The 17,774-nt window shown below is 42.8% G+C and overlaps 1 protein-coding gene and 1 long non-coding RNA gene across 15 annotated transcripts in view; one reads left to right on the plus strand and one right to left on the minus strand.

Moving 5' to 3' along the window:
- The window catches only part of LOC308574303, a 397,067-nt gene that overhangs the window by 217,772 nt on the left and 161,521 nt on the right, over window positions 1-17,774 (plus strand). The gene's annotated exons all lie outside the window — the stretch shown is intronic.
- Window positions 1-17,774, minus strand: part of LOC308574241 (uncharacterized protein) — an 83,582-nt gene that overhangs the window by 31,838 nt on the left and 33,970 nt on the right. Inside the window, exon 5 of one of the 14 annotated variants that reach the window (XM_081171898.1) lies at window positions 11,693-15,596. The exons of the other annotated variants lie outside the window; for them this stretch is intronic. Coding sequence (XP_081028024.1) covers window positions 15,539-15,596 — 58 coding nt within the window. The 3' untranslated portion in view covers window positions 11,693-15,538. Of the gene's footprint in view, window positions 1-11,692; window positions 15,597-17,774 lie in introns of those variants that run through there. 14 annotated transcript variants of the gene reach the window in all.

The following is a 17,774-nucleotide window of genomic DNA, read 5'->3' on the forward strand; positions in this document are numbered from 1 at the left end:
GAATGACAGGATGTATGGCCACTAACAGAAAATGTGCAGAGATTAATAAACAGCTTGGGAACATTATTGTGGAATACCCTCTCTGCAGAGATCCACTTGGTCCCTTCTCTTGTAATCTTTGGATGACTGCTACACACTTTTTAAAAGCCAACATGCTCTTAATATTTAAATTTAGTCTTCCTATTGCTGTTTTTAATCAAACTGCTGGTTTAAAACTGTCTGATTTCATTGTTTTGAATAAATTTTGTTTTCTTATTTATTATTTTAACGTTTGCAGTGCTCAAATGACAAGGTGAGGTCATTCTCTGATTGTTTGTGACTGCTCCCTTAGAAGATGACAGGGAGGATGATTTGGTTAAAATTGAGGAGAATCTAGGGCAGTGTTTCCCAACCTTTTTTGGGCAAAGGCACACTTGTTTCATGAAAAAAATCTCGAGGCACACCACCATTAGAAAATGTTTAAAAAATTAACTCTGTGCCTATATTGACTATATATAAAGTATATATAAAGTATATATAAAGTATATATAAAGTGTATATATATATATATATATATATGCTTTCGTAGATTTTCACGGGTACAGGAATGTAGGTTTTGGTGTCTTCGGGTGTCTTCCCGTGTAAGAGTTGGGGTGTCTAGGCGACGTTTCGACGAGGTCTCACTCGTCATCTTCAGGCTGGTGCTTTCGGCTTCTTGTTACTAGAACAGAGCAGGATCTCAGTGTTTGAGTTCCTATAAATACTGTTGAGGGGGTGTGGTGTATAGCCTCCAACGTTCTGGGCAGAGAGGAAGTTCCTAGGTTAATGTGCCTTTTCTTCTTTTGTTCATTAATTACTTGAGGGATATCTTGAGTGATTACTTGAGTGATATTCTGAGTACCACTTAGGAGGGTCATTAGGTGTGGATTAGTTGCTAAAGCTTTCGTGTCTTGACCTCTTGACCTTGTAAAGAGTTTTTCTGAGAAGATGGCTGTACTGCACTTAGTTGTGCTCTGGCTTGGCTTCGTGTATAGGGGCGAGCTGTGGTTTTGTGCCCTGTGCCAGCCAGATCTGTGTAGGGATTGCAGGGGGGTGCAGCATCCGGAGGTGCCACTATGGTTTGGCTACTGGATGGTGTCTGTAATTTATCTGTGGAGAGGGTCTGGGTTTGGGTCTGGTGTGGTTGATTGGAGATGGCGTTCTGTGTGCCTCTGGTTCTGGTGTCGGTTTTTGTGGGGAGGGCTAATTTCCAGATGTCTGGCAGGCGGGACGTGTCGTCACGCTTGTTCATGTTGTGAGGGTGTTTCTCTATCTCGATGGCTTCCATGATTATTCTCTTGTGGTGATGTTCCATGTTAAAGAGCAATTTGGAATCTGCAAAATTAATTTCGTGTCCTGTTTCTTTCATGTGTTGGTAAAGAGAGGAAGTTTTTTCTTCTTTTTTGACGGCATTCTTGTGTTCTGCGATACGTGCATTTATTCGTCTGTTTGTTTGTCCAATGTACGTGGCTGGGCAGACTTTGCAGGGTATTTCATAGACCCCTTGGTTTTCTAACTGGATTTTATCTTTTGGGTTTCTGAGGATATTGGCTATTTTTTGGTTGGTGCAAAAGGCTGTTTTGATATTGTGTTTATGGAGGATTTTGCTAATTTTATCTGTAGTGCCCTTGATATAAGGAAGGAGGGCCATGCCATTGTTTTCTTCTGTGTCTTGGTTTTTGGGGGGTGTTTCTTTTTGGATTAGCTTCGTAACCCTGTTTTGCTGGTATCCGTTGGCGATTAACACATTTGAGAGATTCTGTAACTCAGTTGTCAAGTGGTCTTTGTCAGCCAGGCGTTTGGTTCTGGAGATGAGAGTCTTGGCTACGGAGTTTATTTGTGCAGGGTGGTGGTGTGATTGTGCATGTAAGTAGCGGTTGGTGTGTGTTTTTTTTCCGGTAGATAGTGTGTCCTAGGGAGCCATCAGGTTTTTTGTAGATTAGGACGTCAAGGAAGGGAAGTTGGTTGTTGGCTTCTATTTCCATAGTGAATTGTATTTTGGGGTGTAGGCTGTTGAGATGTGTGAGGAAGCTATCTAGTTTTTCCTTCCCGTGTGGCCAAATTACAAAGGTGTCGTCAACATATCTGAGCCAAAGTTTGGGTTTGTGTTCTGACTTGTCTAAAGCATTGGTTTCAAAGTGTTCCATGTACAGATTTGCGATGACCGGTGAGAGGGGTGATCCCATAGGTGCTCCTTCTATCTGTTTGTATCTTTGTCCATTGTGGATGAAGTACGTGTTGGTTAGGCAGTGGTTGGTCAGGTCCAGGATGTATTCGGGGGGATTGTATTTGTTTTGAATGGCTGTCAAGGCTTCATTAATGGGCACTTGTGTGAAGAGAGATACAACATCGAAGCTCACAAGTAGGTCATCGGGATGTAGGTTTTGCTTCTTTATTGTTTCTATGAACTGGAAGGAGTTTGTAACGTGTGAAGCGATAGATTCTGCATAGGGCTGAAGTTGCTTAGCGAGACTTCATCCACAATGGACAAAGATACAAACAGATAGAAGGAGCACCTATGGGATCACCCCTCTCACCGGTTTGGCTCAGATATGTTGACGACACCTTTGTAATTTGGCCACACGGGAAGGAAAAACTAGATAGCTTCCTCACACATCTCAACAGCCTACACCCCAAAATACAATTCACTATGGAAATAGAAGCCAACAACCAACTTCCCTTCCTTGACGTCCTAATCTACAAAAAACCTGATGGCTCCCTAGGACACACTATCTACCGGAAAAAAACACACACCAACCGCTACTTACATGCACAATCACACCACCACCCTGCACAAATAAACTCCGTAGCCAAGACTCTCATCTCCAGAACCAAACGCCTGGCTGACAAAGACCACTTGACAACTGAGTTACAGAATCTCTCAAATGTGTTAATCGCCAACGGATACCAGCAAAACAGGGTTACGAAGCTAATCCAAAAAGAAACACCCCCCAAAAACCAAGACACAGAAGAAAACAATGGCATGGCCCTCCTTCCTTATATCAAGGGCACTACAGATAAAATTAGCAAAATCCTCCATAAACACAATATCAAAACAGCCTTTTGCACCAACCAAAAAATAGCCAATATCCTCAGAAACCCAAAAGATAAAATCCAGTTAGAAAACCAAGGGGTCTATGAAATACCCTGCAAAGTCTGCCCAGCCACGTACATTGGACAAACAAACAGACGAATAAATGCACGTATCGCAGAACACAAGAATGCCGTCAAAAAAGAAGAAAAAACTTCCTCTCTTTACCAACACATGAAAGAAACAGGACACGAAATTAATTTTGCAGATTCCAAATTGCTCTTTAACATGGAACATCACCACAAGAGAATAATCATGGAAGCCATCGAGATAGAGAAACACCCTCACAACATGAACAAGCGTGACGACACGTCCCGCCTGCCAGACATCTGGAAATTAGCCCTCCCCACAAAAACCGACACCAGAACCAGAGGCACACAGAACACCATCTCCAATCAACCACACCAGACCCAAACCCAGACCCTCTCCACAGATAAATTACAGACACCATCCAGTAGCCAAACCATAGTGGCACCTCCGGATGCTGCACCCCCCTGCAATCCCTACACAGATCTGGCTGGCACAGGGCACAAAACCACAGCTCGCCCCTATACACGAAGCCAAGCCAGAGCACAACTAAGTGCAGTACAGCCATCTTCTCAGAAAAACTCTTTACAAGGTCAAGAGGTCAAGACACGAAAGCTTTAGCAACTAATCCACACCTAATGACCCTCCTAAGTGGTACTCAGAATATCACTCAAGTAATCACTCAAGATATCCCTCAAGTAATTAATGAACAAAAGAAGAAAAGGCACATTAACCTAGGAACTTCCTCTCTGCCCAGAACGTTGGAGGCTATACACCACACCCCCTCAACAGTATTTATAGGAACTCAAACACTGAGATCCTGCTCTGTTCTAGTAACAAGAAGCCGAAAGCACCAGCCTGAAGATGACGAGTGAGACCTCGTCGAAACGTCGCCTAGACACCCCAACTCTTACACGGGAAGACACCCGAAGACACCAAAACCTACATATATATATATATATATATATATATATATATATATATAGTATATATAAAGACTATATATAAAGTATATATAAAGACTACGGATTTGTGTCACTGCCCATTTCCATGAAAGATTTATTCATGCATTTTGCACAATGCCACAATCCCACATGCAACTTTTAAAAAGGATGGGAAACACTGGGCTATGCGGCTGAGGGTGCACCGCTTATTGCCAGCAGTGCAAAATAGCTCTGCTTTGCTAATACCTGTTTAGCTGAGTAGGAAGGAGTTACAGTCCAGCAGCGTAGTCCTGTGTTATCCTAGTGCATTGGCCTTTTCAGGAAATTGGAGTCAGCGGGCACAGTTGTGAAAGCAGGGGACAGATTGGAGGTTTCAGCCTTGGGTATCTGGATGCCTGGCCTACCCAAAGATGGAAAGCAAGGGCAGAGGAGCAGACCTGGTTGCTGTCTGACTGTATGCTTAGAGCAGGGCTGGAGAAGGGGCGTGGGGCGGGGCTGACGTTGTCGGTCATCTGGAGGCCTGCCCCGGAGAGACGGAGGCACGCACTCCCCTGGACCACCTTGACGCGCATGTCGTAACCCGGGTCACCTCAGTCGTGTGAATGCGCGCCCAGCCAGGCCTCCCCCGCCGCGCTTCCCATTGCTGGGATTTGCCCGGCTTTCAGTCTCAGGGGAGGGAGGGAGGCTGCTCAAGACGCGAGTCGGAGGGGCGGCCTTCCGGCGGCTACGAGGGAGGATTTCGCCCCGCCGCCTCCACGACCAGGCCTTCGCTTCACCCAGGCGCCCCATCCCTCCACCTTTTGCACATGCCTCCTTCCCGCACGCTTATGCACCCGTTCTTACGTGCAAAAGGCGGCGGCAACTGCAGCTCCTCCTCCTCTAGAGACGAGGCGGGTGCTTGCTGCTGCTGCTGCCACTCGCTGGAAGCTCGCGATGGCTCTCCGTCAGCGAAGGCTTAATGGTTCCTCCCCTCCTCCTCCCCCCCCCCCGCTTCCAGGACGAATGGTACAGCCGGAGAAAGAGCGACACTCGAACTCCCGTGAGGAGGAGCCTCCGACTCCCCTTAACACCTTCCGCGCCAGCTGCGGCTCTCCCTCTCTTACAACAGCCCTTCACATTTCAAGCGGTATCTCCTACCACTTTAAAGAGCGGCGACTTACCCCCCCCAAGGAATCCTGGGAACTGTATTTTGTTAAGGGTGCTGAGAACCGTTAGACTCCCACGGCACACCAGGCAACATCTCGCGGCACACTAGTGTGCCGCGGAACACCGGTTGGGAAACACTGATCTAGGGGTGGTGCTTGTGGATTTTATTTTAAGCTCCCCAAACATTGGTTGAAAACTGTTCTATGCATTGCAGATTTTTTAAAAAAAGTACAAATATATATAATAAACAAACAAGAGTAAAAAGCTAGTGATAGCAGGCAAACACCTAAATCTTAGAAGGCTTTGTCATCCAGGTGGTGTTTGACTAAAACTGAAGATCAGACACAGAAGGACAAAGCACATCTGCTGCCCTTTAGATATTTTAGAATATAACTCCCATCAACCCTGCAAGGATACAAGATATTGCTGTTGGAGGCAGTATGCCTCTGAATGAATACCAGTTGTTAGGATTCAAAAGTCGAAAGAGCACGGCAACCCTCAGCTCCTGCTTGTGGGTTTCCCACAGGCATCTGGTTGGCTACTGAGAACAGAATACTGGACTGGATGGGCCTTTGGCCTAATCCAGTCTTACGTTCTTAACAGCTCTCCAAAAACAGCAAGAATCTCGCAGCAGCACATTCATTACATGGAAGGCTTGCTTGCTTTGATAGACATACCACTCTTCATCTGAGGATCACAGGGCAGTTTATAGCATTGTTGCATGCCACCATAATCTCTGAGAGTTGCAAAACTCCAGGGGTTCCAGGTGCTAACTCAGGGTTGAGTCCAGGAATTAGAAGGGACTCAGGCTTACAGGCTACCCACCCCCCAAACTCACAACAGTATAAATGTTGAATGGAATCCTATGAAAGCTGATACCATGTTCAAACTGCTAATCTCCGAGGTGCTATAAGGCTGTGTTCTTTCTGAAGTACTACTTTGCCTGTGTATCTACCACCAGCCTCAGGAAAAGTGGTTACTTAAGATGCTGGAGAGAGAGTTTTGAAATGGCCAATGTTCAAGTTAGATTTTTCTTTCACCAAAAAGTACCATCTGATTAATGAGATTATGTATTCAACTAAGTAATAAATTAGAGTCTCAAAACTATATTACAGTAGGCATATTTTGAATTTTATTAGTGGATGAAATAGCATAATGCATAAGAGAGCCTCTCTGAAACACCAAATACCTGATTTAATCTCACCTCTGCCATGAATTTACTAGGTGGGCCTGGTCCTTCACCCCACCTGCAGTATGGAGATAATACTGACCTACCTTACAAGGTTGTTGTAAGGATTCCAACACAATAGTGCATGGGAAGTGCTAAGTATTAATGTTATTAGGCACAATGAGTAGGCTGAAATGATGAGGGAAACATTATCTCTGTTCAAATACCATGTGAAAATCAAGAGCTGGGATTGTCCCGATTGGATAGAGGGACTATGTCCATCCAATTGAGAAGATACAATTAAAGCAGAGTTTGCACAAATATTTGCAGGGCACTTGATACCCTACCTGGTGTATGAGATTATACCTGCTGCAAAGAACAGTAACATGAAACATTATTCAAGGACTCCTAACGTGGCAATTATCCTCTTTGTAATTAAACCAAATTCAGCTTTCACTCTTACACCCTAGGTCAGAGTCAGCAAAATTCAAAATTTCCCTCTTATTTTTTGATAATCCCTAATAAAGGAGTACGGAGTGTTGGCTTTTATTCAGGATGTCCTTGGGGCAGCACTTGGAGACGTCAGCACACATGGCTAGCAGATGAGCAAAGTATAAAGGAGCCTGATACACTGGTGGTTCAAATTCATCACTTCTGCTTGCATTAGATGAGCAGGTGTTGGGCATGATAAGTTGGAATATATTGAGATAATGTTCTCATGACCATAATTCTGAAAAAAGTATCACCATATATTTTATACATGCCAGAATCCTAATCAATATAACAGATTGGCAATACAAATATATTTTCTGCTGGGATCAAAGGGTAGTCAGTGGTTCAAGAACACTTTTATTCATTTCATTTTCTTTAAATTATATCCACATTTCCTTAAAGCTCCGAGTGGCGTACATGGTTCTTTCCCCTGCTAACTGGATCCTCACAACTACTTTTTAAGGTAGATTTGGCTGAGAGATGATGACCTGCTCAAAATCACCCAGGGTGCTTCATAGCTGAGTGGGGATTTGAACCTGAATCTTCCCAGTTCAGACAAGCACTTTACACCATACTAGAAAGTAACACTACACTTAGTTACAAAAATCTCAGGTTATTGGCAGAAAGACAAGACAGGCTTTCCCAGGATAGCACCTAAGTAAAATAGACCTACATGTTACACCAGGTGAGTGGTATATACAGGGCAAAAAATTAGCTGGACTTACCATGCATAGGTGCACAAATGCACAAAAGCTGCCTTTGGAAAGACAGTTGCTTGGCAAAGGCCATGTTTATCATTGGCCATTGTTTCAGGGCACTGGTTTAGCCTGGAGAGCATGTGTTCTCTAAATTAGTGGCTTGGGGTTTATTAACATCCCATTTCCAACTCTTTAATACAGACTATTCTAAAGATCATTTATCACTCCCCACTCCCTTTAGGTCCTAAGCATCCCCAGCAAGCAGCTGGGTCACCTGGGGGCGGGCAGGGATGTTCTATCCCAGAAGAGAGTGAGATTGCAGGTTTAACAGGTAGGGGCTCATATGTGAATCACTAGCTTGGGACTGGAACATCATTGGGAAGGGTATTTTCAAAGCTGTGCTTAATTAGGTGGAAGGAGTGTTTGCATGGCCACTAATAGTGGATCAGAGGGACAGCGAGCTATGACTGACTGCTATACAAAGGCAGCCAATTACTTGCATGTCTGCATTATGTATTAACCCATCTGGGCCTGAGATATTGGCTTTGAAAGGAAGACAAAGGAGAGGGTGTGTCAATGATCACACACCAAATTATAGTGTCTGTGCCCTATTGTCCAAAAATAAGCAATTCATAGTCAGGGCAGCTGGAATTGTAAACACCCAGGGACACTGAACTCACTCTCTAGCTTCCCACCCTGGCAGGAAGATACTTCTCTTCCTGGAGTCTGTTTGTGGTTAAGTATCTCTCTGTTTGTTTAAGAAATTTGTCCACCGAAGTGAACAGCATGACCCTTTCCCCAGGTGCTTTCTCAGCAAGTCTGGAAAGAAGGACAGCTTAGGGAAATGGGGAAACACACAATTAAATTAGTCCTACAAATATTACCCAGTTATACATGGAAACTTAAGCTTGTTATTCCCATGCATTAGAATGTGGTGGTAGAATCTAGAGCGGAATTTTTATTAAAAACTATTCTTTTGTGTTAAATTTAAAATCTCCCTGCAATTTTGCAATAAGGGCTGCACATTGTAATGCCACAAGAAAACAACAGGCCAGTTGAAGACCTCACTGAATACCATCAGCAGAGGTAGTCCTATTTCTTCACCTGACATTCTTTTTTAAAAAAAATATGTTTTATTAACATGTAAAACATATAAGACATACATACATTATTCATTACAATACTATTCAAGACATCATTATATAATCAAATACAATACCATACCTTATCCTCTTAACAAAAGGTACCCACATACCCACATATAACTAAACCATACGTACCTATAAACGTACCCTACACCCACACCCACGTAAGTGACCTGACTTCCAACCGTTCTCTTAGCACAATTTTACTTTTCCATTTAACTTAAACACATTTCCTTATTTCTTAATTTCTCCTTCTCTACTCTACTTTCATTCTATTCTTTTCTGAATTCTGACATACAGCGAAGATCTTAGATATAACCAGACTGGATAAATCCAATGCTTTATATACAGGGCTACCTTTGAAGAGTCTTTGAATGCTTACGTCAGTCCAGAGGGTGGCAAAGAGGATGTTAGCGGGTGTTTGAGCATGGGATCATATCACACCTATCCTGCAACTACTTGCCAATTTGTTTCTGGCCACAAGTGCTGGTGATTACAAAGCTCTAAATGGCTTGGGTCCAGGAAAATTCAGGGGCCAACTCATCTTAAATAACTTGTCTCCTCCCTAATCTCCATTGGAGAGGCCCTTTTTTGTATCCTGCCTGACCTGGAGGAATGCTTGTCTGGGACAAAAGATAGGACCTTCTTGGTGGCTGCATCCAATGGACACCATATTCCATAAGGTTTGCTTGGCACCCTCCCTTGCCGTTTTCTGCCTATTAGTGAAAGCTTTTCTGTTCTGGTAAGCTTTTGTATTGCTAGGCAGATGGTGTTTTGTATAGTATTTTACTGGCTGAGCTTGTTTACATTTTTATATTACTTTGTTTTAAATTGTTTGATTACAGGATACAGTAGTTGTATTATAATCATTGTAAGACAGTCTGAGCAACTGAATGCATTGGATGGATAGATGAATCTTCAGAATGAATATTACTTCTGTAAAACAAGAAAATCCTTAATAAAATATTTTTTAAAAAATGAATATTTAAACCCCATGACATACAATCTTCCTTGCTGATGACCACTAGCACTTTAGCAAAATGTATAGTGCCTGTTAACATACACTAGGTTGATTACTTTTATTAGACTAAAACTTTTATTAGAATTTGACAGTTGTAAGCTGATGAGACAGCTATAACTCTCCACTTCTTTGTTTTTAGATAAATCAATCCTTAGTTGACTAACATCCAGTAAATGCCTTGTTAAATATAAATTAGTTCTTCATTTGTAGCACTTTATTAAGACTGAGAGTGCAAGCTCTCCATATTTTAGAAAGTTTTGGGACAATACCTTAATTAAGATTACTTGTCCTTGTTCACAGCAGACGCTGGAGCGCTGATGCGCTTGTTTGTTTATGCCATTGATCACATCCATGTCTGGAACTTGAGGGAATTGGGGAGGTGGCATCTGCTGCAATCGTTTCCCTTTGGAGAATAATTTTATGGCTCTTGTAACTTGGGAGGGAAATAACAGCAGTGACCCACACTCCAACGAGACAGGGTAATGTGGGGGCATCCAGGAGTCAGAACACAGGGGGAGAGGGCTCTAGTTGCATAATGAGGCAGATGATGTTTCAAAGGACACGACCCATTCTATGGTTTCAATAGCAGCTAAAGAGAGAGAGGGCTATCTTCCTTAGATTCAATATCTAACACAGAGGGGTCAATTCCATCTTACCCTGTACTTTATACATTCATTTAATTTCACATGCTGAGCTGGTAGTACCGGTAAGTAAGAACATAAAAGAGCCCTTCTGGATCAGACCAAAGGAATATCTAGTCCAGCATCCTGTTTTCCACAGTGGCCAAACAGATGCTCTTGAGATACACATAAGAAGGCAACAGTCCTCTTATGCTGTTCTCCCACCCCAACTGGTATGTAGAGGTTTATTGCCTCTGAACATAGAGGTGTGATTTAGTCAGTCATGACAAATATTGCACAACCATGAATCTGATTAATCCCCTCTATTGATTCAGTGCATTGATATCCTGCTTTTCTTCTATCATGGAAGTTATAGGCAACATACAGGATTTTATAGCTGGTTTTCCACCCAGGCACTGACCGGAGCTTTTAGCTGCCTTGGGCAAGGGAGCTGTAAAATATGCAAAACAGGCAGCACCATAAAGTTAGAGGCCTTCTAAGTAAAAAGCCACTACCACATTCTGTGGCAACAACTTCCATAAATTAGTTAAGTGTTGTGTGAATGTTATTGTGTCAATCTTTAATCTACTACCAATTTTGCATTGGATGACCCACAATTATGGTATTATGAGAAAGGAGGAAAACCTCACTATCCACATTCTCTAGCCATACCATGCATAATTTTTTAAGCCTCTATTATGTCCCAGCTTAAGGGACGTGGGTGGCGCTGTGGGTTAAACCACAGAGCCTAGGGCTTGCCGATCAGAAGATCGGCAGTTTGAATCCCCACGACAGGGTGAGCTCCCGTTGCTCGGTCCTTGCTCCTGCCAACCTAGCAGTTTGAAAGCACGTCAAAGTGCAAGTAGATAAATAGGTACCACTCCGGCGGGAAGGTAAACGGCGTTTCCGTGCGCTGCTCTGGTTTGCCAGAAGTAGCTTAGTCATGCTGGCCACATGACCCGGAAACTGTACGCCAGCTCCCTTGGCCAATAAAGCGAGATGAGCGCCCAACCCCAGAGTCGGTCACGACTGGACCTAATGGTCAGGGGTCTCTTTACCCTTATATCCCAGCTTAGTTGTTTGAATAAATAATAATAATAATAAGTACCGTATTTTTCACTCTATAGGATGCACTTTTCCCCCTCCAAAAATTAAGGGGAATGTGTGTGTGTTCTATGGAGCGAATGCAGGCTCCTTGGCTTCAGCAATAGCAACGCGAAGCTCCCTCCACGCTCCGGAGGCTATGTGTTGCTTTCGCTGAAGCCTGGAGGACAAGAGGGGTCGGTGCGCACCAACCCATCTCGCTCTCCAGGCTTCAGGGATAGCCGCCTGAAGCCTTTGGAGTGCAGCGGAAACTCGCGCTGTGCTCAGAATGCTTCGGGTTCCTTTTGCTGAAGCCGGGAGAGCAAGACTCTCCTGGCTTCAGCAGATAGGGAGAGCTGTGCAACGCCCCTTCAGCGAAGCGGGAGGAGAAATGGAAGGGGCTCCGTTTCTCCTGCCGCTTCGCTGAAGGGGCGCTGAGCAGAGAGGGGGAGAATTTTTTTTCTTGTTCTCCCCCTCTAAAACAAGGTGCGTCCTATGGTCGGGTGCGTCCTATAGAGCGAAAAATACGGTAATTAAAGAAGCTCTCTGCAGCACAGTGGCTCAGGGATCAAAGGTGCCAGACTTCACCAGCCCAGGTCCAGGAGTTCCAGTCTCTGGAAGAGTTCGAACTCCTCTCCTGGCAGCTTTCTTAACTGAAGTTTGTCCATTCAGAACAGAGATGAGAACCTATGGCACTCTAGATGCTGTTGGCTTCCCATCATCACTAGCTGTATTGGCTTGGACAGGAGTCAGGCAGTAGGGCAGGTTCCCTACCTCTGGTTTGGGGACATGATTCTTACTTAAGGGGAGGAACTGTAGCTCAGTGCAAGGGCATACACTTTGCATACAAGCCTCAGGTTCAATCTCCCTGATTATCTCCAGTTAATGCATCAGGTGGTAGAGAGCTGCAACCAGTGAAAGTACAATATTTAGCTAGATGGACAAATAGTCTGACTTGGTATAAAGCAACTTTCTATGTTTCCAAGAAGCCTTCTTTCTTGAAGTAATAATTTAAATTATACACTCCTTTGGGTAGGGGTGCATTGTTTGGTTTGACACTCTGAAGAGCACCATATCAAAGCTGCATATTATTTTCTCAACGTACACTTCCAACCCACAACTACATAAACAAATCACATTGCCTAAGTGGCTAGTGCCAGATTTGACCATCAGTTGTTGGGCAATGCTGTTCAAGCAATGTTAAAGCTATTGATACTCAAGGATTATCAATGGGTAAGTGGTTTAGAGCTGGATGTATCATAGAGCAGGGATTGGGGATTGGTCCAAATGTCTGTAGTGTGGACATACAAACTGTTCTTTAAGGAGTACACACAAAGTTGAGAAGAACCAACTTTAGCACATGTATAACACACATTATATGGATCCTCCTTATATTGACTCCTCACAGAAACATGGAAAGCTGCCCAGAACCTTGGTCCATCTAGCTTAGTATCATATGTAATGACTGGCAGTAGCTCTCCAGGGTTTCAGGAAAGGTGTCTCCCAGCTGTACCAGGCTACTAGGGATTGAACTTGGGAGATTCTGAATGCAAAGCAGATGCTCTACCACCAAGCTATGACCCTTTCTCAGATATTAGAAGATATCCCAAGAAGAAGGGAGTAGAAAGGACAGCATCCAAGTAACTGCCATTCCATACTTATCAACACAACACACTACAAGTGAACAGCACCTGACTCCTCTCTGCTTTAGCTCTATGCATGTCTACAGAGGTACAAATTCCAGGTCAGTGGGCATAGGATGGACGCCTAAGGTATCAATCGTATACACACCTACCTAGGAGTAAATCCCACTGATTTCAATGGCATTCTTTTGAGCAAACAGTATCATAAAAGAGAATTTTGCTGTCACAGGGGGCAGCAGGCAGCAGGCAGCTGCCAAGCAGGATGTCTAAAAGAGTCAACTGTCTGGAGGACATGCATCTATGGGAACTGTGCTTAGGAGCTGTGAAGCTAACATTACAAGCTTTCTTTAATCCATTACAAGATGGAGATGGATAGTAGTAAGATGCTGGGAAGGAATGGGCTATAGCAAAACCATAACCTACAGTGAAAACTAAAGTATTGTGAATAATGAGGCGAGGGGTGTAAGAAGTAAGCTTTTAAAATTATCTATTGAATTGCTGGAGGATTTGATGGTCAAAACATTAGGATATAAATCTGATAAACTGATTTTTTAAATGGAAGATAAGTTAAAGGACAGGGCAGGGATTAGCTTCAGCTGTCACCGGCAATGTTCTGTAGAACACGGGAAGAGAATCTGTGGCCTTCCACATGTTACTGGACTACAGCTTCCATCATTCATAACCACTGGTCATGCTCATTGGTGGGATTGATGAGTGTTGGAATCCCACAGCATCCCCATCCACGCTGTTGAGAAATTAAGAGCCAGGGGTTTCATTTAATCACACACACCCCTTTGCTTTATTCAAGAAAGAATAAGTCCTAGGAATGCAGTTTCTCACATTTGGTTTGGCATTGTTGTAGAATCAATCTGCTGTGATGGAGAAGGTGGCTTCTTACAAGGAAGAACAAAACTTAATGGAGGGAATAAAAAGTTATCACCATTGATTATCCTTAACAAAATATCAATAGAATAGCACATGACATTCAGATAGGTTAATAATGCCTCCGAGTTAGCTTTCTGGTTGTCTGTCAGAAAAGAATGCACTGGAAGCCCAGCTATTCAGGCCATACCTGAAAAAGGTTAACTTTGGGATGCATGTGTTGATCCTATTCAGCATGCGTATGCACTCCTGTACAGCAGAAGGCTGCTTAACATTTTTATTGTTTTTCTTTAAACCCTCTTTATTATTACTTCCCGCCCCCAACTTGCTACAGACATCAGGCAGTTTTTTTTATCCCCTTTCATCAACTCCTAATCTCGTTCTGGCACGTGCCAAGCATAGGGAAGCATGGGAAGATAATAAAAACCCATTATAGCTTTGCTTTCCCAAGCTTGAATGAAATGCAGTTTAATTGGCACCTTATTCTGTCACTGTTAATACAAGTTTATACTTTGGCTTCTCATCAATATACTTTACAATCTGAGGTTAATTATGAATGGGTCACGAAATTACAGTAAACACTAGTCAGGGAATATCTAATTACTTGTCTGCTTAGCTTTTTGTTAATTGTTAATTATCCTTATTTAATTTGAATTTCGAGTTAGTATTCTACATGTGGCAGGGGTTTCAATGCACATGCTCTATGCCCATCAGGAATCAGTCCAGCCCATGCTGATAGCTACAAAGAGGCTGTGTGGGACCCATCAGATGTCTGCAGATGATCTTTCTGCTTCCAAGGGTGAGAGTCTTCACCAAGCTTCACCCACCAGTAGAAACAAGGAGGTTGCCACTTCCTGCTGTCCTTTGAGAAACAGCTGGATCCCTGCCTCCTGCCAGTTGCATGAAAAACAGTCTTTGAAAAGGGGCTGAGCAGCCATAAAAGGCTCGATTCTTCAGGAGGAGGCTGGATGATTTACTGATTCCAAAAACACAAAGTCATCTCATTTTTCACTCTCATCTAAGATCTCTACCCACTAGTCTTGGGTTTCTGACATTCTGGACAGCAATGTGGATGGCTGTGATGTTTTCACTTTGCAAGTCTTTTTTATATAGAACACATACACACATTAAATTAAATACTGGTCTGCTGTAGGGCTCTCACCCAATTAAAAACAAATCTTAATCAAATGAATCGACCAATTTGCATTAATCTGCATATAGCTAAAGCTATGGGCAGAACCCAACAGTGAATGAGCAAATTTCCACTCATGTAACAGGACTTCCTCTTCCTCTTTTCTCATCTGCGTACCGTCAAAATCTGCTCTGGAGGATTTCCCAACACTCAAGAGCAGGTTTTGAAGGAACACGGGGGTGCAGAGGAGAGGAAGGTAGTCTTTCCCACCTGCAGACAGATTGCATTGGATACAAACCAGTTCTTTTCAGGGAAAAAAGCATACCTATTTTGTATTTAGGTGGTGCAGGCATGTATTACAGCAAGTAATGGTAACATATTAGGAAAAGTCATTCCTCCTGTGTGAAAAGAAGAAAGTTCCTCTTCTCTCAGGCAGTCAGTTCAGGAGTTGATGACATGTAGCTCCTGGCATGATGCCACATAAGCCTAATAGACAAGGAGCAAATCTAATGTCCAAGCAAGAACACAAACTATTCTATATCCTTATAGGAAAAGAATCAAAAGATTTCAAGAGCTATTTGTAGAATGTGGCAACGTAGATAGAACCAGAGGCTGTAGACTTTCAGCACATCCACATTTCCACTTGTCTTGTGCACAGAAAGCACGGGTCCAAAGTGGTTTCCCACTTGTCCTGCACATGTCCAAGCAGTGTTCTGTTTGCTCCACTGCTTTGCCAGGGAAAATCTGCTCTTTAGCGGTGAATTGGAGCAAATGCCAATCCACAGAAAACCCAATTACTGATTGCTCTGATTCAGCAATAAAGAGCGCATTTTCCCAGGGGAAAGTTGGAAGTCTGGATGAGCCCTCTGAGCTGAGACTTGCACTATACTCCCACAAAAAAGGGAGGAAGCAATGATGCACAAAATTCCTTACAATATTTAAAAAGATGTAAGAAAGGCTTCAAATAGATGTAGCATGTTAATATGCAATATAAAATATGTCTAGGTTTCCCAAGTCAACTTTGTCCTGAGCTGCAGAGATTCAGTTAACTACTAGCAAAAGGTTGCCTACCTCTGACTATACTGTCCCTGATGCAAAAAAAAATAATGAAATAACTAATGGGATTTCAAAACACTCCTTCAAAAATACATGCTAAATAAGTTTGATCAGGCATTAAGATAAATAAAGGAATATTAATATTTTTACAACTGAATTAGCTACTTTCCGTATACAGTGAAGTTAACTGATGGCTACACACAATATTCATGGGGAAAGTCTACAATGCAATTCAGAAACAGTATTCATAATTTTGATTGTGTGACACAGACTTTTCTCTACATGAAGCAATTTCTAATTGAAGAGAGTTCAGCAAATCTATATGGTAGGAATAATGTATCCATCCACAAGTCACTATAGGAAGACCAGCAGTCTGATCAAATGTATTGCAAATATTAATTCAATTGTGTGAGATGATCTCATTAATATAAAATGAGCAAGGGCTTGGGGAGTCTCATACTGATATTTCCTGTCCCAACAGAAATTGACCTTAAAACACACACACACAAAATCATTTTAAAATAAAGTGAAGTTTTGTAATCAGCAACTGATTATCCTTCCTCCCTTTTTGTGCAGATGTTGTATTTCCATAAGCCTAACATACAGCAATTGTTGATTAGCATGATTCAGGTCAATCTTATTGCCAGTCAGGAAGGGCTTTGGACGAAGCTGAAGTGTATCCATTTTAATCAGCAATCCTATTTTCCTAACTCCTAGAAGGAATCAAAATAAAGACAAGAATAAAAATGCTCTAATTTTTCATATAGTGCAATAGATTGCCCTGCATCTATGATTGCATTCATAGGAGGTGGATGCAGCTGCTGGCTGAAGTGGTCTCCCATGGAAAAGATGTTCAGAGAAAATATGCAGCAGCAACAGTCATGGAAGCTGTTCATTTAATGAAAGGAAGAGGGATCAAACTGTTTCTAGCATCTATGAATCCTAGAATGGTAGAGTTGGAAGGGACACCGAGAGTCTTCTAGTCCAACCCTGTGAAATGCAGGAATCTCAGCTAAATCATACATGACAGAAGGCCATCCAACCTATGCTTAAAACACTTCCAAGGAAGGCGAGTCCATCATCTCCCAAAGGAGTCCGTTTTACTCTCGAATGGTTCTTACTGTCAACTGGTCTGTAGTTACCTGGGTCTTCCTTTCCCCCACTTTTGAACATGGTGGCCACAGGGACCTTACTGGTTCTCCAGGAATTCTCAAAGATTATAGACAGAGGCCCAGAAATCACATCTGCAAGCTCCTTTAGCCCTTCAGCTCCCTCCTTGCATTGTTTATTCTGTTATCACCAGGCTGGGCATCAGTTTCCTTTTGGGTGAAGACAGAGGCAAAGCAGATGTTAGGCAGTTCACCTTCTTCCAGTCACTCAATAGTATTTCTCCATCTTCTCCACACAAGAGTCCTTCTACTTGCTTGCTCTTTCTCTTGCTTCGAACATAGCCAAAGAAACCTTTTTATTGCTTTTAACCTTTCTTGCAAACCTGAGTTCATTTTGAGCTTTGGCCTGCCTGACCTTTCCCCTGCATCTGTTGGCTACTTGTGTATATTCTTCCTTTGTGATTTCTCCTTTCTTCCATTTCTTATATATGCCCTTCTT

Source organism: Podarcis bocagei (assembly GCF_964188305.1).
Source record: "Podarcis bocagei genome assembly, chromosome: 15".
Lineage (NCBI taxonomy): Eukaryota > Metazoa > Chordata > Lepidosauria > Squamata > Lacertidae > Podarcis > Podarcis bocagei.